This window comes from Ruditapes philippinarum, unplaced genomic scaffold (assembly GCF_026571515.1).
Source record: "Ruditapes philippinarum isolate M1 unplaced genomic scaffold, ASM2657151v2 ctg2857_1_1_1_1, whole genome shotgun sequence".
NCBI lineage: Eukaryota > Metazoa > Mollusca > Bivalvia > Venerida > Veneridae > Ruditapes > Ruditapes philippinarum.
In genome coordinates, this window is record NW_026855271.1 from 155,048 (window position 1) to 181,669 (window position 26,622).

The 26,622-nt window shown below is 31.4% G+C and overlaps 1 protein-coding gene across 1 annotated transcript; it reads right to left on the bottom strand.

Moving 5' to 3' along the window:
- Positions 1 to 3,545: 3,545 nt before the first annotated feature.
- LOC132742715 (receptor-type tyrosine-protein phosphatase kappa-like) lies at positions 3,546 to 22,172 on the bottom strand. Its single transcript, XM_060731181.1, has 22 exons — positions 22,043 to 22,172; positions 18,161 to 18,388; positions 15,796 to 16,041; positions 13,994 to 14,983; positions 13,538 to 13,667; positions 12,976 to 13,115; positions 11,385 to 11,605; positions 10,843 to 10,930; positions 10,569 to 10,642; positions 10,181 to 10,217; positions 9,948 to 10,045; positions 9,540 to 9,662; positions 9,273 to 9,430; positions 8,952 to 9,087; positions 8,676 to 8,825; positions 8,319 to 8,418; positions 7,362 to 7,438; positions 6,505 to 6,636; positions 5,485 to 5,613; positions 4,917 to 5,062; positions 4,239 to 4,374; positions 3,546 to 3,819 (listed from the first exon to the last, which is right to left on the bottom strand). Exons 1-22 carry the CDS (start codon positions 22,128 to 22,130, stop codon positions 3,745 to 3,747), a joined length of 3,702 nt encoding a protein of 1,233 aa, XP_060587164.1. The 5' UTR covers positions 22,131 to 22,172; the 3' UTR covers positions 3,546 to 3,744.
- Positions 22,173 to 26,622: the final 4,450 nt, after the last annotated feature.

Consider the following 26,622-nt stretch of genomic DNA (forward strand, 5'->3'; position numbering starts at 1 on the left):
CATCGAGGAAAACAGTTACCAAGTACAGTAAATCATGAAAGTTTTTATATTTATTGAACCTTCTAATTGAATGGAATGAAAACATAATGATTATGTTTATGAAAGGCTTGTGAAAATCAATGAACAGTATTTCACAGTGGTCATTATGATTTGATTTTCTTTACGTGTGATGTTACTGGATTGACTTTTTATCACTGATTCAAGTGTAAGGAAATGCGAGTAGCCCAGATTTTGATATAATTCAGATGTCATTTTACAATATTATTTGTGAGATAGACTTGCATACATATATGAGTTAAAGCGAGATATATACTGAAAAAGTATGCAATAATTTGGTATTTTTCCTGAGAGATACCCTTTGTGAAAACTTGCTTGTGTTACTCACACAATTCTGTTATTTATTTTAATGATGGTTATTTTGTGAATGAAATGTGTTGGAAGATATTAAGTGTTTTAGAGCCCCCTGAAACCCTTGCATGACGTAATGTTTTATTTAGAAAAATGAATTAGAAATAAACAAAATATACATATAAACTTAATGACATTTGAAAATAATTGCAAAGCTTAATGATATGAGCAGGAGACTTCCGTGTCTTATCTAGGTATTCAAATGAATCAGCAACATTCTGTTTTGTTGAAGTTGACGAATGATTTCGCTATAGCAACGTATATATTTTGTATGTTCATTCTCTGTTGAAATCTTCTTAAGCCTAGCGACTTATCACAAATTAATATGGTGTTTGTAAAACAATTAAAGTGGTTGTTTATATGTTTTTACATATTTGTGTGTCTAAATCGTACGTGACTTTGAAGAACATGCTTAAAAGAGTGAAAAGAACATATATTATATACGCAATTTGTGTTGTTGTTACGTTAACGTTAAATTAAGCTTAACATTAAATCATTAAATGTATAACCACGACGACAATGCTATCACTTTTAAGTATATACCTTTAAGTTTTGTGGTAAACATAAAATCGTTTTCTCAATCGCCAATCGTAATAAGCACGAAGCTAGAACTATAGAGATCTACATATGGTTTCAAGCAGGTGCCGTGTGGCAGCTGTTAAAGATGCACCGTACTTCTCTTTGGTGTTGTTATACTTTTCTGGTCCTTTCGGAAGTATTGATTTCAACACTTTTCAGTATTGTAAAACTGAGCACCGCTCTTGATTCCAACACTTTTGAGTGTTGAAAATTTAAAACCGCTCAAGCCGGTGCTACGGGACGTTATGAATGTTGCACTCTTTCATTATCCCTCATGTACAGGCTCAATCAAACCGAGTCTGCAATTTTTCATGTAATTTTGTTGTTATAAATGCTTCAGAGGGATCACATTTTGTCCCGACTCTTTTTGTTGGTTTGCGTCCTGAAAACCACTTTAAGTTTACAATATGTCATTGTTTAACTGGAGACAAAAGATTGTCCAATTGTATGGTGTAACAAAATGAGTATGTTAACAAAAGGGCAATCATTTCACTTAAAGATATATTATGCTCATCCTTGAGCATAATATTTAATCACAACAAATGTACTGAAATCCATGAAATTTTTAGCGAATATGTCTTATTTCAATAGAATAATAAATAAACTATACATGGGAAGCTGAAACTGCGTTCTTTATTTACAGTTCGTGTAAAGTTGGTCTTTAAAAAAACAACAACAAAAACTGCTAGTTTTTTTAATGACACTATATATTCATTTATTGTGACCACCTACAGTATGTAGAATTTTAGACATTACATACCTGCTTTGTGTGAAGTCAAAATATGTTTATTTTATATGTACAAAGGGAATGTGTAGTAATTATCAATATTTACTAATACCAAATTTAAATTTAAACATAGTATATCTTTAATATTATGTATAGGTATTTAATCAGTCGGGCAAGGGTACCGGCTATTTATCAATTTCATTAATTACAAAAGTATGATTAGTTCATTACGTAGGAATAAAAAAAGATTTGTTTATTTCATATCTAGAACTATCATGCCACTTCGATTGGTGAGTTTGGTAAACATAAAGTTTCATGCAAGTCCATCATATTGTCGACAGGGAGGCTAAAGACACAAACATAATATTATAAAATACAAACTTAAAGGATTGTAAAAATTATTGAAAACGATAGTTTGGGTTTTGGACACTGCAATTTGAGTTGAAAATATTTTCAAATGGAACATATCTCTAAACTTATGAAAATAATATTTATTTTAAGCGTTGAACTAACTTCGATTTAATGATGTGTATCTATCTATCAAGTTGAAAGTATATTACAATATTCAATTACAAAAGTATGATTAGTTCAATACGTAGGAATAAAAAAGATATGACGAATCACAGATTTGTTTATTTCATATCTGGAACTTCCATGCCACTTTGATTGGTGAGTTTGGTAAACATAAAGTTTCATGCAAGTCCATCATATTGTCGACAGGGAGGCTTAAGACACAAAAATAGTATTATAAAATACAAACTTGAAGGATTGTAACTGCAAAAATTATTGAAAACAATAGTTTGGGTCTTGGACACTGCAATTTTCCTGAATGAACTCTACTTATCTATGGAGTTTCAACTTAATACTTTTAAAACCTTTTCACTTATGACCAGGACATTTATTAGGTTTAAAGTATTTACAAAGAAAAACAACTTCAAAGTTAAGCAAAAGAGGGTTATGGTTCTGTTAATACTTTCTTCTTCATCAGATCTATTAACGGTGATTTGAGTTGAAAATATTTTCAAATGGATCATATCTCTAAACTTATTAAGCGTTGTACTTCGATTTAATGAGGTATATTTATCTATAAAGTTGAAAGTATATTACAGCTTTGTAAAATTATGCCCGAACAGACAAAACCCGACGAAAGAACGCATGTGACGGGACTAAAGAGTGTAATGGAGGACGAGTTGGCGGGAAAGGGAGGTGTTGTTTAAACAAAATAAACAAGCGACTTTTCCTTCGCAAAAATGGCTAAAGAATGAAAATGCATAGTTTGGTTGACTGAAAATGTCATGTGATTACATTGAACTCTCTGATTGGCTAAATACAATGCCCAAATCAACATAACAGCAGTGTTTCTGCTAGACTAGATTTTTGTGGGGGTCATTTGTGGCCCTCTGTATAAAAATATGGGGTCATTTGAAATAACGTAATGAAAAGACATCCAATTGAGGTAGATTTTGACTGTGTCAAAGAAATGCGCTTTGAAAATTTCAATGCGTCATTCGTGAAATTATTTCGTCAAAAAACGCAAGAAACGCTCAGTAGCCGAAACACTGAAAGGAAATTCCTTTATCGAAAAGTACAACTATGTTAAAATTTATATCATATGTTTATAAAAATATTTATCTCATTTATTTTACATCAAAGCTTCGGCCTCTGTACTATGTATTGGAAAATAGAAAAGTAACAAAATTATTGAATGAAAAAGTGCAAATCTATTTATTTGCAAAAAAAGTTTAACAAGTTGATACATAAACATAAAATGTATATTGCCTTATCAGGGCGACGAAAACCACCACTAAGGACCAGGAAACAGCCTGGCAATGATTCCTTATCTCATTTCCAATACAACTATGATCGGTAATAGTAACATCTTTTAAAGAAATAAAATACAATCTTATATTTTAAAGAAATGCAAATGGCATTATACGTATATACATATATATTAAATAATTCAAAAATGTATTTGAATTCAAAGTTTCTTGTCAAGTGTTCGTCAGTGTTCAACCACCATTTCATTAACACTAAGTTAAGTTTGAATATCTATCAAACTGATGTATAAATTCAAGGACAGTCTCATGGCAAAACTTGTATTGTTCCTGCAATCATAAAATTACATTAAATTGTATCATACATGTATATTCCTTAGTACAATATTAAATATATGTTAGTTGTTTAAAAAGGGAAAACTCCCGAATAAGAAATTAAAGAATTCTGCAAATAAGCAAAAGAATACAACATTAAATAAGTCTAAATAACATACTTACAGACTATTTTACTTAATCCATTGATTCAATATTTTCTATTATACTTGTTCTACGAAAACCTGAACTTTTTTATGTCAACTGATTATGGTGAACTTACGGTTTTATTCAGTATTAAGTTTTCTGGTAATGCTTTTTTATCATATAGTAAAAAGCGTAAATCAACAACAACAACAAACGAATATATTTTATACAGGTGGTTTCGTAAAACATCCTCTTTTTTCAACATTTTGTTCACAGATAACAATACTTACCACAGAGGGTATAATCTGTTTTCTAGCGTTCCTCATTTCTTGAATGACCTGGGATATTGCCACGTCCTGCTCGATCTGTAAGTGTTCTATGACTGCTGATATCACACAGTACAAACCACTTTTGTCCACACCATTCCTGTTATAATTGATTTTATATGGAAGAGGAAGCATGCTATATCAATGTTAGTTTGCAACTTGCGCTATCTTTTCCAAAACAGCTATCATTAATTGCAATGAATTAACAGAAAACGTAACTTATTTTTACATTTGAGTTAACATTGACTATTAGTTTAAAACAGAGGAAATGAATAGGGAAGGAATTCAAAATTAATTCATCTTTTAATTTCGAGTCAATAGCCCATGCATTTCTTTCTAATAACATTTTAGGTACATTCCGTTATCATTGTTTTTCACTTATTCTTATACGAGAACATGTTTCATTGGTATATCAGTTGTTCTATAATTATGTTAACTCAGTGAATTAAAATGTTCACAATAAACCAGGAAAAAAATTGAATTTCATGTCTGAAAAGTTTATCAACTTGTTATGAACTTGCAAATGTTACACGTATCATTTGAAATGATGAAAAATAAATGAAAGTATCATAGTCTACTACTACCCTCGTTTTGCAAAAGAGTTTGTATCAGTGAAACACTGAAATGTCGGAAAAAGCTTACATGCAATGTACAACAATTGTATGATGACCAGACTGTCGCTGCCATACTTTAACAATGTCTAACAGTGTTAGTATAACATCTGGGGAGTCTGGTAAACTGTGATTGTAGGACCATCCCCCACACCGAATCTGTTTGATCTTACGGGTCTAAAATATTTGAAAAGAAAGACATATATTTTTTGTTTTTGTTCGGTATTTCATCGCACTAACACAATATAGACTTTCCAGCTTTACTGGTGGAGGAAATCCTCAGGCCTCTTTGTGCATTGTTTCAGACACAAGCGATTACTTGGGTAGAACCATCATCAAACTGGATAGCTTCCTGGTAAAGAATCTAAAATTCCTGACATTTAAATCAAAATTATTTTTTGAAAAAGAAAATATCTTAAAAGATATGAAGTATTTGAAATAGATAAACAATGTTAGTTCTTTTCAGTCAATTTTTTAAACATTAAAACATACACCCTCTAGCGTCAGGTTAAAACATATTCAGTACTTTTTATAAAGGTATAAAGGTATCGAATAAGCTTAATTAAATAAACTGAAATCAACTGGATTAGTTGTATTACCACTTTTTGCTTCGTTGCTGTCAAAGATACAAGTTGGTGATGGTTCTTCGTTTCGACACCATCTTCGGTGATCTCTATGTTACCAAATGTAAACGATTCACCTTTCTCAGGCCAATACTTCTCAGAATCCTGCAAGGAAAAGTGAAAATGATCTTTTAAATACGTAACCACTGAAAGTGTAAATTTTAGTAAAGCTGCAAATTGTTCTAAGCTTAAAAAAGAAAGGTTGCAATGGTTACAACAATTGATATGAGATGCTTAAAAATGAGAACTTTTTTATAGAAGGCGAGACGCTGCACTTATGGCTATTTCAAAGATAGAAAAAATATAAGTTTTCTTACTATATCATCATTACTTGTAAAAATGTTCATAATTTCATATATCTTATACTTTACAACTTACTATCGCCAGTGTTTTATAATTATGTATAAATGTTTACATCTTTAAAGTCGGGCGGGCTATAATAAATAAGGGCTTTACAAAAAGAGATCAGTTAGTTACAGTTGATCAAACGTGGTATGTTGGTTTCTTTCAAATACACGATCTTCTGTAATTAAGCAAGCATCCTAGCAAGCAGAAAACTTACTTGTCACTAGTGCAAAAGCTTGCAATATAATGTATAAGGGAATTAATACCAAAATACTTACATTAACATTAAAATAGCATTAAAGCAGCATGCTTCAAATTTTATTCCAGTTTTGATGATACATGTGTAATTTTGAAAATGTATTTGGGAGTTAAATACAATATTTTGAAGTGAACAAAGAAAGTTATTTTCAAATTGCAAACGGCATTTACAATGCTTACGTACTTTACTAAAGTGAGCTCAGTATAATACTATGCAAAAAAGGGTTAATGCGCTTATCACGCAGTAGAAATATAATGCTAAACACTGCATCAGTCATAACCACACATAACAAGAAAATTATTACTCAAATCTTGTGATTACTTTCCTGGGTACAAATTTTCTCAAATTTTATTACATTAAAATATTATACAAGGAAAGTAAGTAGATCATACCACAGTTTCTTTAATATTGTTCATCATAACGACAGTGTGGACATCATGTTCCCAAATAAGATCCCAGAAGTCTTCTTTTGTGGTTTCCAGCGGTGTTTGTGTTATGATAAAGGCTTTTCTTTCTTTGTAACTCTAACGAATGGAACAGTTATATTATTCATAATTTGAAAAAAAAAACATCTCATTCTTAGCTATGTACTTTCATTTATTTCTGACGTTAATCAATGTCAGTGTAACATTAGCGTATTATGTATAATATCCAAGATGTTGGATTTTGTGGTTGGATTTTTGTTAAAATGACTCCGGCACTGTCATGAAGAGTAATGAATACTGCAATAACTGACAAGAACACAGCAGTTATCAAATATAATAAGGTTAATACTATCATATGAAAGATATTATTATTTTTTCATATCAGACTGATGTTTCGTGAGTTTAACCCATGCCGGAAATTTCATATTGCATAAATACAATTTTGTCACTTTAGCGCATTTTATCAATTAACCTAGTATGACGTTATTTGCCGTTATGGATGACGTTGTCAACTCACACGTTGTAATAAATTATTTACGAATGAAAAGACAATTATTTCCATGGAAATTTGTTTAAGTCGGGTAAAGAATTAGAAATAAGATGGAATATTGTAAAATATGCATGCAAAAACATCTGACATATGTTTGCAGTTCTACTGGGAATTCCGTCCATGGGCGGTAACTCGGTAAGTTATCAAAGTATTGTTAAAAGACATGAATTATCGACATGGAGACTGTCAACATATTATCAATTATAATTCTAAAAGATAAAGTATTTATAGACATTTTTTTTAAACAAATAAGAAAATTAAGTATTGCAATTACCGGCAGAAATACAGCATTTATATATCTATTGTCACTATCTGAAGATGTTGACAGCAATGATGGCATAAACTCTTCGACTGAAATGATATTGCAAGAAATTCATTAGTTCAGTGATTAAAAAATATAGATTTCTTTGTGATTATCTTTAAAGTCAATCATCTTATATTAATGTTAAAAAATTGCATGACATAGTCATCATGGTAGTGAAGTAAATGAATTACGATTTAAAAAAAATAAATTAAGAAATGGTTGCTTTATGTAAGATGGCCTTCGTTTACAGATTTTTTTTATTGTTCTTTAGGAAGATAAAAAGCTTTTGTGTTTCTCATGGATGAGTCAACCATTCGCCAGGTATACTAAATTATTTTATACTTAGAGTACATTGTGGTATGATGTAAGTTACATAAGCAGCATGCCACTGGACTCATGTTAATCTTCACGGCAATTTTGACAATGTACTTAAGAGTGAAATGTTGTCAAGTAATTAGAAAAAGTGATTTATTGTATTGCATTAGTCACGCAGTAGAAATATGTGGATACATACTGCAAAATCATTCATTAATCGAACGTGATGGGCAGGGACATAAATGTGTAATTTTGAAGTTTAGTATGGCAAATAGTTTAAAATCTTTCACACAGACAGATAACCAGTTGCACAGAATTATTCCATTCAGAGAGTCGCAAATACATACTAAGATACAAAAATGTTAAGTATTGGCAAAATACACAAAAATACTGATCATTTTTCTACACACAAACAAAAGAATTACATTGACAGAGAAATATCAAAAGTTTTCAGTACCTTCAAATCACCATGTCTGTATTATTGATAAATCTGACTGGGTCATAGTTCGAATATGCCTCTTGCCCCCAATATGTAAATTTTAACTTGCACCTTTGACAGAATACCTTAAAAAATAGTTATAAACGTTCATATAAAATGATGTAATATCCTACCGGGAAGTACGTCGGAATATCTATTCTTCCGCCTGTTGTTGACAAGTTTGGATGAAACGTAGTCACCCTCGTCGGCCACCGGAGACACTTTCTTTAAAGTCTGCAAAACATGTTGTTGTTTTTTACAAAAAATGTTATTCTCTTTTTGTAAATTTGGTCATTTTTTTAAATACAGTAAAATTATAAAGCATTCTTAATATTCTCTTTGGATCTTTTCTTTTCCAAAAATTTGATATAATACGAGTATGTAATATGCATATACGTGCATCTCTTTACAACAACATTTAAATAATAACATGCACTGGTTTCATCATTTGCATAAAAACACAAATGTAAAATTAGTGTAATAAAACAAACCTCAAATTCTAGAGTTAAATTCGACTTTTTCTTTTCTTTGTCCAACTGAATGACTTCCTTAAAAGCTTCTTGAAATTTATAGGCCGGTAGTGCCGATGTGGAAAGCATCAAAGATTCAATAAGGGCCTGGTGCAGAAATATATACTGGTCCTAAAAATTTATAATAATTTGACTATTTACCTATTTAAAGAGTTCCACTATAACAATTCAAAAACATTTTCTCGTTTTGGTTTTCATTTCAACAAGGCATAATTGTGAACATCTAGATTTCCATACCAGAGTTTGTACAAGGCATACTCGCTGTGACCGAAACGCAGTGATGGTTCCAAACACATCAATATAACGCATGACTTTCCCTTGCTCTGTCAGGAAGTCAAGAGCAATAAATATTCCAGTTCTTGCCACACCAGCACTATCAATCAAAATGAAATACGTTAAAAATGAAATAAATTAAACAAAATTAACTGCTGAATCGTTATATGACAATGTAATAAATGTGCATGAAATAAATGCCATATACCTTATATGGTCAAAAGCACGTTCAGATTTGAATTGTATAGTTCAAATAATAATGTTCAAATTTTGAAGAAAACATACCTGCAATGCACAACAATGGGTCCATTCTGTTCGACTATGTCATGTTTTAATCTACTCATGAATTGTACAAGTGAAGATGCATTTTTGGGAACACCTTTGTCTGGCCATGCAGTGAAATGATACTGTGTTACTGTCCGTGGCTTTTGTTTCGAACCTTCCTGAAGATGAGAATGGCCATGTATATCATTGAATATCGTGCAAAAGTATAAGTAGCATGACCAATTCACATGAAGATAGATTTAATACAATTGTTTATCATATAATTACCTTTTTCACTTGCAACGTCCTTTTCACAAATTGTGAGAAATTGTCAATTTTCTCTGTGCGTACTTTAATATTTCCAAACATATGACTGGTTCCTTCGTTTGGCCAATACTGCTCACATTTTTCCTGGAATCAGAATAGAAATATTTAAGTTCATAATAAAGAAATCAGGAAAATAAAGTATTTTGAATAATTCAGTGACTGATTTGAAAAATGATGACTGAAGAAAACGTTACCTATCGAGTGTTAAAACTACTGTTCAATTTTTAGTAGTGTATTTTCTACGCCTATAAATCAGGGTCGCTGACAGAATGTTACAACTCTAATTCATGTATTTTTCTCTGACTACGCTACCCATTCATTTATTAAAAGCTAACATTTTAAAGGAAAACATGCCATGACTTAGTTTACCTTCCCCTCTTCTATCAGATTGGTAAGCATAACAATCATTGAGCTCTCTTCCTGCCATATCATTCTCCAAAAGTCCAATAATATTTCCTTCGTCGGTCCTAAAGTTGAAGAATTTAAAATGCATGCATAAATCAAAACGATTGAATTGCCTTTAAAACTACTTTAAAGAATTCAGAATTGTAGAAGATATATGTAAATATCTATACGATAATGAAAAAGGTTTATGAACATACCTTGTGATGCTATATATTGTTTAAGCTTCGTGAAACCCTGAAATAAAAGTGTTTGCAAATGATTGAACTTTGGCAATTAGTTAAAAATTAAATAGATGTAAACAATGAAGGATTCAGAGTGCGAAATAGACTAGTTCATTCCTCGGAAGTAGATCTTTCAATCTAAAGTTTTAATATCAGGTGAGTCTGTATAATCTGCTATATTCAACTGTTTATATCCAGGTATTTTTGAAAAGAAAGCTTTTCATAATAATTAACACGTTATCAAAACAAAAGAAAAAAACCCAGAAAAAGACGGTTTACGGGAGTTTTTGAATAATTATAATACATAAGCCATCAGTCATCTTACGACTGTCATATTTGTTACAGAATATTCTTCTTTACTTACATGCACATAACAGGCATTTATATAATCCGACTGTGATGCTTCGTCAGTTTTTAATACAACTCGTGTGTCATCATCTATATCACACAGAGAAAAGATCTTATAAATTCTTATGTCGACTTCGTGATATTTTGCATTTCTAACAATCATGTGTCAAACAATAAAAAAATGTTTGTTATGCGAGTACAAAAAAGAAAAGCGCATTACTAAGAAACTTAAGTGTTTTCTATGCATAACAATTAAATAGCTGAATCATATCTATATAAACAATACATACACGCATAGAGATTCATGTATCGATTTTTAATTATGTTCTCCTTTTTCAATGCTTCTTTGTGAGGTCGAACCATTCCTTGAGGAAGTTCCTGAAAATATCAAAAATGTAGAACTAGTTATGCATTTGTAATAATGTTTATTTTCGACACATTCCATGTTACTTATGTAATATTTTCAATAAGTAATTGTACATATTAGGCAGTTAAGCATGCAGCGTTTATTAACACTTTAACCTAAAAGTAGTTTTAGAGTAAAACCTTTATGTATAGATATAAAGCTTGAAATCTTATAAATGTAATATAAAGCATGAACAAGGTCGAATAAGACGGATGACATTCAATAATCGAATTTCCACTGACGACCAAACAACACATCACTTAAACATTTTAAATATGAATATAAATATGTTTTGCTTTTAATTAGTAAATTCACAAGCATGTAATTTAAATTATTCAATTTATTAAGTGAAATCTATAAGAAATATCATATGTGAGTTTTTCCTTTAGAATCATCACAAGTGAATAAAGAATAAAAAGGCATTACATTGAACTCTTGGTCAAATTTCCGTTTGGCATCAAAACCGGTCAAAATCAGGTCACAAAGATCTTTAACAAGTATTGCTGTTTTAGGAACATTGTTGACATTCGTGAAGCTGTAGTAAGATTCTGACTTAAATGAATCCAAATTTTGGTCAGAATGTTTCATAATATTTGTGTTTGCTTTCTCCTTTACATAGCTGTATGTTCCATCACGTTGTGGAGAATCTTTTGAAATACAAATAAGCAAAAAGTGTGTTACTCATTTATATATAGTTACATTCTTGCATTGTTTGTTAGTTCGCAATGAGTATATGAATGTACGAAAAGGCTTACGAGGATTGATCAAAAGGTATCGGCCCAATACACTTCCGGTAGTCAGAGAACCCGACTTATGGTCTTACTATTCTATATTATCGCCCTCTACATTAATGCACGTTGCCCACCTGTGCTCCAACTTGTTTAACACTCCAAAATAGAACTCTCTATTTTGGTCCTCAAAGAAATCATTGACCGCCTCCATGACACCTTCATTGCTCCCAAAACGTCTACCAAAAAGCTTGGTTTTCAGTTTCGGAAACAGGTAAAACTCAGAGGGGGTCAATTCCGGAGAATAAGGCGAATGGTGAAGAATTTCAAAGTCGCAGTCAGTTGCAGCAGCCATTGCAATTTGGGATTTGTGAGCTGGCACAACCTTGTGGAAACCTTTGACATGCCATAGACAATAGTCAGAATCACCTGAACTGAACCAAAGCTTATACCTACTTCCCTAGCAATGCTTCGCAGGTCTCGCCTTCTGTCGCACATGACCAGATCGTGCATAGATTCGGCAGTTGGTGGTCAATTTTTGCCGCCCGGGGTTGCTCATCATCTCCATTGCTCTCCATACCCCTCTTAAATTCAGCAGCCCATTTTTTCACAGTGCTATAGGAAGGGGACTCCTTCCCAAGTGTATCCATGAAGTCTTTATGGATTTCCTTGGGGGACATTACCCTTTCTTACAGAGGTACTTAATGACGGCTCTAATTTCAACTGTCTACATTTGGTCTAAAAGACACAACCCACTATTGACAAAGTGTGCTTTATGTTACTTAATCTGTGTAAAACCGCGTGTAAATCGGTCAGTAAATCTTCGGTAAGATATCGGTATCGACGTATCGTGTGTAAATATCAGTGAAGTGGCTAGAAGTATATCGGGCCGAGAATTTTTGATCGTACCTCGTACATAAGGGCTTATTTCAATAACGGCTTATTTTGTCGTTTTTATGTTCTTTAGGGATATTGTTTTTCTCTATATTACACATGAATTTGCTTTTCATTGTTAAATTACTATGGTTAAATGAAATAAAAATGACTACTATTACACATAATTAAATTTTTAATAAGATAATTTACATCTATTATTCTAAATAGCAAGTAGAAACTTATGCGAACATTTTGAGAACGATGACATTAGTACATGTATCGTTAAATACACTGCAAGAATACCTCTATAATTTTGTAATGTTTTATTTTGAAGTATATATATTTGCCATATTTTATTCTGTTCAAACAAACATAAATTGATCAATTATGTATCATTATTAGAGCAACTTTACCAGTTGTGGTATTGACACTCGTGTCTTGGATCTCCGTATAAACATCTTCTTCTGAATTTGAAGTATGTCTATCGTTACTGCTTATTTCCCACAATTGTGCATACGGCTTTGGCTTTCCAATTTTATCGTCTTTCTTCCTTCTTTATTTTAACATCAAATTAATAATAAAGTTATATTCATGTAAATCAAATTGAAAATTCTAGGCATTATTATAAAGTAGATGGAAATTAATTGTACTGATCAAATGTTAGAAAGGAACGAAATAATTCGATGACTTCATTTTACTGCAAACATAAGGGCAGATACCTAAATACATTGTTTTGTAATTAACTTATTTCAATCATTATTCTCTTTAATCATGCACGATTTAAAGAAAGTCTTGGTAAGTTTTTCTTTGCCTTTGTAAAACAATACTACAAGTTCCAGTCTTAGGAAATAATTTTAAACATGAATCATTTTACAAAGGTACAATTTGAAAACAATCTGCTGCCGACTACATTAAGGTCTAAGACGAGCTAAGTCCCTTTACCATAATTACATATCAACATAAATTGATATTTACCTTCGATATAAAATGAAAACAACCGCTACAATTGCACTTAAAACCAGCACGATGGCGGCAGACACACCACCTATTAATGGTGCATTCGTATTTTGGGAAGCAGTATCTGTAGAAGTATCTGTAGTTCGCACTATTTAATTAGATATAAATGCACACTTGAACCAAACATAATATTTTACAATTGTTTTTAAAATATTTGAGTTATTTTTCATAACTGAACACTCGTGCCATTTACGTCTTTGTATATTGCGTAATCAATTTTATTGATTAACAGTTGTTCAAACGCTATACATGTATCTTAATATCAAAACGTCCCTGCAAAAAGATTTTTTGAAATAAATGTGGCGTAGTTTTCTTTACAATATGTTTTATTTGAAAATGAATCCCTCGCCATCAATTAAAAAAATCAATAAATGAGAAAAGAAATAGTAAAAAAAACAACATAAAAAGACTAACTGCATGTAACTGGTTCACTGCCCCACTTCCCATACATTGTGCATGTCCTGCTTTTGTTGTTAGGATTCGATAGTTTAAAACGGTCATTGCAAGCTGCAGTAACAATTGTTTTGTATGGATATCCGCTAGATAATGCATCTTTTGAGTAGTTATAAAAGCCGTCTTTTAGTTGTTCAAGACCACGACAAGTAACTTGAATGCAATGGCCTAATTCACCACTCCACAATTTATTTTCTAAACATTGTATCACAGAAATGGAAGCATTATTCACGTGTCCAGTATTACAATGAACACGTATCATATCAAGGTAATTTAGTTCTCCACCCGTATATTTTGCAAATGAGCCATTGATTTTTTTCTCTATATACATTGCGTTTGCTGGATTTTCCGGAGACTTGCATGTATTGATTTTACACTTTGCATTTCCTGTCCACATTTTCTGGTCATTGCATAGTCGTTCCTTGGTGCCTTGAAAGGTATAGCCTATATTACAAATCAAATATATCTTTGAATTGTAATTTAAAGGGCATTTACTATAAACACTGTCATTTGCAAATCTGTATTCACCATTTGCTATACGTTCTGGATCAGAGCACTGTTTTATCTTACATACAAATGGTTTACCGCTCCATTCTGTGTTGTTTAGACATACTCTAGTTGAACCGTTAATTATGTCATATCCCTTCAAGCACGTTCCCGATATACTTGTTCCAATAAATACCGTAAGATTCTGTACATTCGTATTAGTGCCTATGGTATATAGTCCATTAGCTGGATTTGCTGGTATAACACATTTAATTTCGACACACTTGGGTTTTACATTCCAACGCGCCCCATTGTCAGTTGTTTTCAGACAAGTAATAGTTGGATACTTTGCTTTATAACCGTATTCACAATAAACTGTAGCAACTGTACTGACTTCGAAAAATGGCTTGTTTGGCTTCAATCCTCCATGTGACACTTCACTAGATTCACAAACAGTTGGTGGAGCTGAAATATACAATATGAATACCAGGTACAAGCAGTTAGTGATGTGTGTTCAAAAAATATAATTATTCTAAAATATTTGCCATCCACAAATCCCTTTGATAATGATTTTTATAAAGCTTTCTTTGACAACTTAGTTAAAAATCTAGAATTTTACGTTAAAGCTAAATAAACTGACAAAAAATCGTTTAAAACAAGTATGTATATTCCAAAAAGGTTCTTACATTCTCATTCTTGATATATTTATTATTTGACTTAAATAAGGTGTTAATACTCATAATTTCATTCTAGATGTATTCATAACGATAAATCGCGATTTATTATTAAATAACCCGTACAACAGATTCTTATATCACACATTTATAACAAATTGGTATTCTCTTAAAATTGTTTGGTGGTACTTTGAGGATTACTTAAGTGGAACAAAAATCCATTTACTGAAAGAATGGCTGATGTGTTTCTGTCTGACTTCCTGGTTAATTACTTTTTTTCAATCTTTACATGCGTTACGGTCCTTATCGTTATTTATATTTTCAAAATAACGCCGCGATAAATATGGACTTCTTCTATACGAGCGTCTGGTTTAAATATATTTATTTTAGCTCGATTGCACAACAAGTTCTTGCAGCTTATATTAATCGGTTTTGAGTCCGCTTCCAGGAACCAACCAGTACTGGCGTCATATGTAGAAAGATGGTCGTGTACGCGCGTGCTTACAGACAAAAACACTTAAAAATAAAAAAGCGTATGTCACAGGAATACTATTTTGACTTATTATCACTTTTTATTACAACACAAAACAATTATTTTAATACCTGCATATATCTTAACTTCGCAAAGTGTCAAATAAATTTTATCATTATCCGTTTGCGATCTGCGCTTTGGTAAGATAATAGCTACAGACGAAAACAAAATTACAGTGTCCACTGGTATTTCAATTACGTCTTCATTATACTTGTTATGTTCTTTATCATCATAGAGCTGACACCAGCCGTCTATGCATCCCATACCATTTGAAACAAATCCAAACACTTGAAAACCGTCAAGACGATACTTCAAATCTGAAAATCAAGAGAAAGAAATAAATAGACAATAAATAAGCACGCTAACAAACAATATGGAATATCCTTATCAGAGAAATATTCAATAATGCAACTGGTAATTGGATAAACATCCTGTTGTTATTCAATAACCGCACTGATATGTTTTAAAATAAACACATCTTTTATGTTATATAACTGCACTGGTGTGTGTTGACTGTGGTTATGTTTAACTGGCACACTTACGTTATTATTAATAAACAAATTTGCATGTGTTGAACAGACACAACAGACACAATGAAGTGTATTTAAGGTTTCCGTGACCGAGTGTTTAAGGTAGTTGACTTTCCAATCACCGCTGTAGTTTTGAATCCCACCAGGACTTTTTTGAGAAAGCTATTCTGCGAGCTTGCGGAACGTCGGCCGTTCTTCTCAGGTGCCCGTTTGTGTCTGAAATAATGCACCAAGGGACACCTAAGATTTTCCTCCACTAGTAAAGCTGTAAAGTCGCCATATGACCTGTACAGTGTTAATGTTACATTACCGCCCCCCCCATCAAATGACTTGTAGTCTATTTACATGAACATGTACAGACGAAAGGTTTGTTGGATCAATATTGGCAAGTGTTCAGCAGACACAATGGCGTGTTTGCACAGATGATTGCTTATTAAAGCAATCACTCTCAAATGCAGATTCAATCTACACATACTGACCATTATTCAGTTTCATGACTCTAGGTCAAATATGATTGGGCTACGCGCGTCACAAATTAAAAATTGCATCTTTTACTAAGTCAAGGGCAATTTAAAAATGGATCTATAATAAGTCAAGGGCAATTACTGACTAAAGCAAATCAATCAACACGCGTTATCCAGGTGCACAACTTTAAATACTGATCACAATTCCTGTAAAGATTGTTGACTCTAGCTGCTCAAGCACACTTATATAGCTACATGTGGCACAGCATGAGAACGCAAATACGAACACACGAAGACATGCACGGACTCGGAGTTATAATTTAATGACATAAGCCCAATATTACGTTTTGTCCAAAAATAAAGAAACCACCAGTAACGGTAACGATTCTGAAAACACTTGTACCCGTGAACTCCGAAAATAAAACCCCAATTTTTCTGGTACCCTCGGTATATTTTGTTTAAGCCTCAATAAAATACATGTATGTTAAGTGCTTTTGCTTCTCCGTAGGTATCCTTAGTATAACAAAAATAAGTTATTTATATACTATTTTAAAATTAATTATGTTAACTTCTAATATGATATGTGTTATCTAAAGCAATACATATAGGGTGAAAATATTGAGAACGAATTACGCAACTTCTCGGTCCTTTCCGTCAAACTTCGGATAAGAACCTCGAACACAAATAGTTTTTCCCACTTTATTGGATATAAATAAGTCTACATTAAGTAAATATTTAGATATAAAATTAAACAAAACATTATTTATATACTTATCTTTATGATTGTTGAAACCGAACGTACATAATGTTTACCCGTTGACAACAATTCGAATTCGGTTATAATTGTATATCAGCGGACATTTTTTTATTTAATATGATAATCAAACATATTTTTATTCAAAATTTTCCCAATAAAGACTTTATTTTGCTTTGGATGTCAAATATAAATACATTCGCTATACTTATCAAAGATACACACACGCAAGCACGCACGCGGATACAGGTATATAATTGTAATGTAGATAATATAAAAACCTTAACAATGCAAAATTTAAAGACATTGCATGCCAGATAATTATATTGAACCTGTTTTTAGACTTTTCACGACTGTCCACATTCCCTACAATTGCCAAAGAAGTACTCATTATTTAAACAAGAACATGATTTTTATCAACAATCGATCTTTTCATACGGTGCTTTCGTGAAAACTTCAAAGTGACACTTTCTTGTCATATTACGTAAGCGGCGCATGGTCCAAAGGCAAAAATAATATGATAGTTGTATCCTAAACCAGAAAGCGCGAAGCTAAATTAAAAGGATCGGAGATTATGAAGTCGGAGTATTAGAGCTGCAAAAATAACAGTTATAGAACAATCAACAATTTTTAACTTTAGAAAATAAATTTCTAGAACTAAGAATAAGTCAATCAAAACAAAACTTACCACGTCTGTTAACAATGATAACACCAGAGACATTAAACGAGCCGCGAAGATCAACTTTCCACTGAGCATTACCGTAGTTTCTATCATAATAACTAAGACCCGAGGTGTGACTACAACTGCCATAGATAAAGTCACTGTTTTCATTACCGTCTACCACTAAACTTGCTGAATAATTTTCAAATGTCCCAGGGCTTTGAACAGCTGGTTTATGTAAAGCAATATTTGGTCCTGTAAATAGATAAAACAAAAATATATTTATTCCGTAATAAAACAAATAAAAATTAAAGTCAAATCAAGAAAACTTTGAACTGTATAGACCTTTTTACAATACGATTTTCCATAGCAACGATTGTTGCATTTCGCGCATGCGCATTCTGCATAGGGCAAAACGCAATAACGATGTCTACAGTTTATCATATATACTTAAAGGCTTTAATAGATGCGATTTCATGTAATGTCACCCAAAAAATATTAATTTTTGGATGACTTAAGGCGGAAAGTACTGAAAACATGAATTTATTTTTTAACCGATCTACGAAAATGTGCGGGAGTAATAATTCAATGGTCAAAACGGGCACACACATGTCTTTGTTTAAGGTATCATTAGACGACTTTTCCTTCAGTAATTTAAATTGAAACAGCAGGGTGTTAAATTTTATTACCCCTGTATTACATAATATTACACAATTTGTATTGTACACTTCCTTTGAATAACTGGATTGGTCAGGCGGCAAGTGTCGAACAGATTGGCACGCGAACGCTTGTTGATTCAACCGGGACGTTTAAATATCATGATATAACGTTAGTTAGTCAGTTACGCTTATTAAAATGGTAATTTATGTAATTTTTAAATATACCGATCAATGTTTATGGATTTTGAGAAGAGAAAATTTGTGTGACGTGCATTATTAAAAATAACATGTATTACGAAAAAAAGGGATAAAATGTGTGTTAATTATATCTCTTCCAAACAACCCATCTTAATTTCTCAAGATTTTGAAGAAAAAAAATAATTATTTAAAATCTATTTATGTGGCTTAAATTTTTCTGCTTGCACCACAGGCAAATCGGATAAAGGATATAGTCAGGTATATTGAACACTAAAAATGCATTATCACCTGTTCTGATATTTTTTCTGAATGATAATTAATCTCGATTTCATGTTATATAATTTCTGTTGTTTTTATCTTATTATTAAGATATTTTATATAATTTTCTACCGTTTACCTTGAACTAACTCGGAATCAATGAACTATATTTCTATGTAGGGCGAAGCATTTTTTGCCCTACGCAGATTACGCATGAGCGAAAAAAATTCTAATTCCGGTCGAGTTTTCATAGCAACGGACCGCGTCGTAAAAAGATCTATAGATATATGTGTCTGGAGCTTAATATAAGATATAATTTCTTATTGGCAGTTAAATGTATATGTAAATTGCAATATCAAAGATAAAATCGAGCTGATTTTTTTTTCAATTTGATAAAAATTAAAATGTTTCTTTTTCAAAATGACCATTACGATATATCCTTAGGTTTAACACATTAAAGATGCAAACAATTATGATTAATGCTTATATAACTTATAATTCTGTTTCATTTAAATGCCTATTATGCCGCAGAAATTATTCAATTTTTATTCCTCTAAAGTTTTTTTATATTTAGCGTTCTTTTATAGTTTCCAAAATGTTAACCACTGGTTAATTACCTCAACATTTTTTTCTTCTGTTGTCTTTTGGCAATAAATTGAGTGAGAATGATTAACACTTTGTATGGAAGTCAAACACTTATTAGTTTAAATTTGGCTAATTCTAAGTTTCTTCAGGTAATAAACATCTTTCATGCTATAAATCCAAAAATTGCAAAATCATACTTCCGCGTTGCCACAGGTCCGCTTTTGCTAAGTTCAGATGTGGAACTGCACCACTAAGAATAGAGACAGATAGATATGAACGCCTACCAGTAAATGAAAGGCTTTGTCCTTTTTGTAATGACAAGGTAGAAAGTGAATTTCATGCTGTAATGGAATGTTTTATGTATGGAACTATTCGTGTAGATCTATTTGAAAAAATAAGTGTCAAAAACCCACAATTTCACACAATGACAACTATGTAAAAGTTTAATTTTATATTCTCAAATACGAGTTGTGTACGGTATATTGCCAAAACCTGCTCTGACATACTTAAGAGAAGGGTAACTTTCCTTTACATATAAGAACATACAAATTGCTCTCTTTTTCCTTTTTGTGTTATGTCTTTTTATATATTTTAATTTTAATTTAAATTATGTACATTGTATATAAAAGAATAATAGGTAAATGTTTTTACTGGAATGTAGGTTTTAAGATAAATATTTTAACCACAGTAAGTCTGTGTTTTCACATCTTTATCAATTTTTCAAAAAGTGAATATTATTTTATACATGTAGTTTATATAGTCCTTGATAAATTTAATTGGACAGTATAAAAAATTATAATAAAACAGTCTTAGTAAATTTTATTTGGCAGGATATGGTTGTATTTTCTGATCGCTGATCAGAAAATATAATGCTGACATTCAACCTTTGGCACAGAATTTCACGACAGGAAACCTAACAACAAGTAGCTCTCAAAACAGCTTAAAACTAGCGATGTAAAAGAAAGAAATATTTTTATCCAACAAATTACAACGCATTCAAAGTTTAAAAGTAGTGTTGGTTTATAGAATTGTCAATAAATGCACAATCACAAATTCCGCGGATGATTACAAACCCAAAATGTAAATTCTAAATTTGAAATTATTTGATTTTTTCTTCGTATAACTTTCCCGTGGTGCAGGGCTAACGCGCTCGTATAGGATGTGAGAGGTTCAAAATAGAACATGTCCTTTCCCTTACAGCTAGACTTACGGTTTCCAAAATCAAGAAATAGTAGCCTTCATACATTAAGATTTGTCTGTACATCTTAGTTTTAATTGGTGTTGTACTCCAAAATCCTACCGTCTGTTGAGGCCTTAAGATGAATTATAGTATATAAAAATGAAATTATACAGGAAAATACATACAGATGTACATTACGGATCAGAAAAAACCATAGAGCTTGCAGCCCTTTGATTTAATAAATGTCATTAATTGACTAACATAAGTTTTAATGGCCATATTTATTACATATTGGACAAATATATGTTGCTTCTGTATAAAACATACATTGACTAGGCCAATATATTGTATGGATAAAACAGGTCTTCATGTAAATAATGTTGAAGAAAACATATCGTTGATATACTGAAGTTAGTAATATTTTAAGATTGTAAAGTATCAAGTGTAATAGATTGCATACTTTCCAAGGTTAAATGATATATAACGGTCAATTTTTCTTCTTACCATTTGCATTTAAACATTTTAGTATCGTTTTATCCATTCTACAACAATGTAACCTTCTGTGGGAAAAACACGCAATAGTTTGAATATAATGAGGTCATGTTTTTAAAATACAACAACCTTTTAATAAATGATAATGATTAAATGAAAATTGTGTAGCTAGGCGGGACAACTCCTCAATAAAACAGTAAACTGCTTTGATATGATCTGTGGAGTTGTCTCCCTTTGAGGTACTTGTAATTCTTTTAGAATGACTTTTCATGTATTTTATGTTTGTGTTTTAAGTTTTATATGTAATTTTATGTATACATGTAAAGATGAGACTGAAATAAAGAAATAAATCAATATAAATCCCATTGTTTAAACATTATAAAATTCACGTTTATACGTTACAAAAAATAATATTTGCCCTTTATAATGATTGAAGTAAACTATTAGTTGTCTTTGAGGAATAATGTGCCTTTAATGTATCATTATTTGATGTCTAACGGTAAAGAAACGTATAATAAATACAAAAAAGAGGTTTACCCATGAAATGCCAGTCTGTGGATAAAGTACCAACGGCTGTTACAACGACAAATGAAAGTACAAATAAAAATTTATTATGGTATTTCATTTTCCGGATTCTGAAAAGAAATAGAAAAAAAAACAAGATAACTAAACAAAACAAAGAAAGTTTCAGGCATCGGCATTATCACAAAATCTTTAATAAGATATAGTTGTTCTTATGTGACGCTAAGATCATTCTGACTTGAACCTGGCCCGTCTTCACTTCAATGATATCAGATTCCAAAATTATAGGTAAAAATATTTCTATGTAATCACTCTATGTTTCATTAAATATTGACTTGAAATGACTAACGTTGTGAAAATTTGAAAAGAGATCAATTATTACTTTACATGATATGCATTAAAATTGGAATATTCTTGATAAAATCAATCCTTATCTTACCGGAATTAGTTAATGGTTTCAGGCTAAAAATATAATGAAATCATTACTTATGTATTGGAAATTCTAGAAACAAACAAAGTTTATTAATATTCGTTATATCTATCAGGTAGTGATAGTTAAAACAGAGATATATAACGGACAGTATATAACAAACAATACTATCTATAATTATGAAAAGTTTTTGATACTCTTAGAAATAGATATAAAAAATTGTTGCGAATAAGATGATGAAAGATGTACAAGTATGAATTATATAAAGTTCAATTCCGTTTTAATGTTTCATATTTGTAAAACTTAGATAGACAAGAATCCAACTTGCCGGTTTACGTTAACCATGTCCACTTTAGAAGTGCTTAAAAGGGAAACATCTTGACAAATGGAGGCTATAGTTATGTAATTTGCCGAGTTCATGTACGTAAAAAGTAAGTGTGTAAATTATAAAGCGTTTGGTACAGGTAGAACTTCAAATATTCCAACTTGCCGGTTTAAGTTAACTTCGTACAGGCAGATGAGCGGACGGACACTAGCGCAGACAGAAACGCGGACTTACGTACACGCGGGCGGACGGTTCAATTACTATATGCCATAAAAAGAAACAAAAATTAGATTTTTCATTCTGAATCACTATATCTCTAAAGTCTTACAATAATTTTAGCCAAATAAGATCATGACAACAATTAAACAACATTTTTATATAAATGAAGTTTGCTATATTATAAAATCGTTATAAAGGTACTTGGCATGTTAAATGGTCGTATATGAAAGGTAATTTTGCAGTACAACCCACCTGAGCATTTAAAACATTTAAAAATGTATTACGTTAAAACAAGTTTTTTTTTAAAATATTGTATGAAATTACATTTCAAAATGACTTTCCAAATAGATTAAATTACGAATTATAAAAAATGTTGTATATAATTATCTGAGAATTTCTTGAAATAGAGAAAAACAAAATCCCTATAAAACGATAAAATTAAAAATGTTGCTCGGTTTGATTGGTCCTGTTAATGGACGATAATTAAAAAGTGCAAGTTCTCGCCCGTACCCCTTGCAGAATTCAATATCTGATATGAACAGGTAAAATTAAGAAACTTGAAACATCCACAGTGTTCATATAACGGTTATGATGGAACCTTTAAGGTGACACGTGTCATTCCATAAAAAGCGGCATATGGACCGCCAGTAACAAAATGTGTGCCGTTAACGAGAAAATAATGAGCAAAACTAAATTAAATGGAACTTTGAACGGGGTAATAAGCTTGTACATCAAAGATAAGCTGTCAAAACATACATTGATATTCAAAAAGCAAGCACCATCTTCTAATTTACCTCATTTCGGTAAATTACATTAACAGAATTATCAAATGACATTTAATAAGATACATGTATGTCTCGCAATTAAAAATTGACTTACCAAACGTTACTCCATAAATCACAAATACTAAAGCCTTAAACATTTAGCGGGAACACTTCCTGGTGTTATCTACCTACCTTGGATAGCAATGATATCAAATTTATTTCCTGCTCACGGTAAGATATAACAGCGCCCTAAATGAGAATAAACTTGTTTAACTACCAATTTGTTATCTTTTAGATAAATCATGATTTACTGACAGCCAAGTTTTATTTCTCAATTGTGTTTATATCGTAATTCGTTCATTTTAGAGAGGATTTAATGTGGTTCTTACATTACTGTGAAACTTGCTATGGTGCAATGATGAGCGATAACATTTGCCGAATAATGTACAAGTACTGTTTAATATATGAAATACCGATATCAGCTAAGTTTAATACATCGATTGGTGTAATATGATGTCATAATGTCATATGAGGAGCGTCTGAAATGTCCTTATACTTATCTCATTCTACCACACGGACTGTAAATTCGCAATTGTCGTGTTTTGTCTTAAAACCAGACCAAAATGATTTAAGGAAGGTAGTAAATAAAATAAATGAATCGCTTCTGAATTTTTTGGTTAATGCCAATTTATATAAACGTTGATATCATACACCGTATTTACAAATGATCTTAGGTTGCAGTTACACATGTACATTGTATATTTAAAAAATCACATGTGACCAAGCAGTTTTTAGTTCAAACACAATAAACCAAGAAAGTAAAATTGTGTAAATCTTTCATTCATTATCATCAACAACAATATGTCTTCAAATCAACCATCAAACTGTTTCACTATTTTTTATGAAATACTGTTTTGTTGTTGCCTATATTAAAGAAATAATATATCCCAAACTGTGATTTTATCGCGCAATGAAATCACTATTTAAAGTGATGCCAGGAATCATATCACGAGGGCGTAGCCCAAGTGATATAATGATGCGCATCCGAACGACAAACAGTGATTTTATCAAGCGATAAAATCACTGATTTGGATATATTATTTCGATTCTAACACAACATCAACACATAAATGCTCCCGTACCTTATTATAAGCTAAATTGCGCCTGATTTGTTTCCGTACTTATTTTCATCGTGTCGCACTTTTAGGGGTTACTTCACGTGTATAATGATTATGTCACATGTCTAAATATAGAACGTCAAACTGTGATTTTATTGCATAATAACACAGATTTTCGGTTCTTCTATGTTCAATGGGGAAAATGCGGGTCGTGAATAATAGGTATAACATATCCCTATATCACTTAAAGCAATCAATGATATAGTCGACTATATTTAATGGCAGGCTTAGAGACGTCGTTTGTTAAGAAAATTATTACCTTCAGTGTAAGTCACTGTCACTTGCTTTTGACTGGCAATAGCATTATCGAACATTTCACTAATATAATAATAAGTAATATTTATCTAAATAATTTTTATACCGTCAATCACTAATTATATGTGTCATATTATGCTTCGCTTATTTTTTTATCATTTATTTTTACTTTATTACAAGTTCTTGAATTAAGTGGTAAGAGATCGGCTTAAGGGATTCTTTGTAATTGGATATAACAAACAGTTATGTCCGGCAAAAGGTGGTTATTGGTGTTTGATTTACAATGACAGCAGTAATGAAGCGTACATTCAGGGCAAGAATAAGATTATTGCAGACCCAGTTAGGCCGTTTTCAAAAATAGCAATAAACCTCCAAATGGGAAAACCTACCTGACACTGTGTGAAGGTCTACGCATGTATTTGTAGGACATTTTGCATAGTGTTATGTTTTAATTTATGATTACAAAAATACATAAATAACATAAAATATTTACTTTTTACGATCGATGTACAGATGAACACAATATGGGACAAGTTCAAGCTACAAATGTAATTATATGCGAATTGGTTTCATTAATTGGGAAAAATTGATATGATTAGCTTCCATATTATTGAAAAATCATTTAATTCGTCATTCATTGATTTGAGTTGGTTTAAGTTATTGGCAGAATGACTGCTATAATAGCGCCTTACGTTTTTAAATGGTTGTATCTATTTTTCTTTACATTTTTTAAAAACATTTTATTCTCACATTAATTTATAAAATTTATTCGAAGACTGGTATCTACTTGAATATCTTGAACGAGGTATTCAAGGTTGTTTACCACCACGATTATAGAAATATATGGTTTGATAAGTAGAAACCACTTTCATAACGGACAATAAAGCTTGTTTTAAAGGTAGATATATACTATTTTGTTCTGTAACATAGAACATGAAATGTTTATTTTCAACCATTTAAAATGATACCATTATCATTTTTTTCAAGCTGGTTGTGAAAACATACCACTTTCAAATGGGGAAATGAATCCAAAGAAGACTTTTTACAAAATGAATTCAAATGCAACTGTTGTATGTGAAGAAGGTTATCAAACAAACAGTACAATAGTTTATTGTGTACAAAACCGAAATACATTTGCATGGAATAGGTCTCCTCGGTTTAGCCAAGTTAATTGCATTTATCCAGGAAAGCCTGTAAACGGATATTATTTGATAAACGCCATTGCAATGGTCGTCTGGAAATAGTATTACAGGAATGTGCTATCTAGACTATCAGAACAAAAACGGGGGACTTAGATTATATCAAAGTAACAAACAGTGGAGCGGTCACCAACAAGTATGTAAGAAAAAGCAATGCCCTTATCCAGAACATATTCTTAATGGTGAATAAAGTTTTGAAAACGGGAGTATGTATGGTAATGGACC

Coding starts and splice junctions, on each gene's coding strand:
- LOC132742715 (XM_060731181.1), bottom strand. CDS start 22,130: ATGAAATACCATAATAAATTTTTATTTGTACTTTCATTTGTCGTTGTA. Junction 18,389..22,042: donor CACAGACTGGCATTTCATGG/GTAAACCTCTTT, acceptor ATCTATTTACAG/GACCAAATATTGCTTTACAT. Junction 10,643..10,842: donor ATACATGAATCTCTATGCGT/GTATGTATTGTT, acceptor TGTGTGATATAG/ATGATGACACACGAGTTGTA.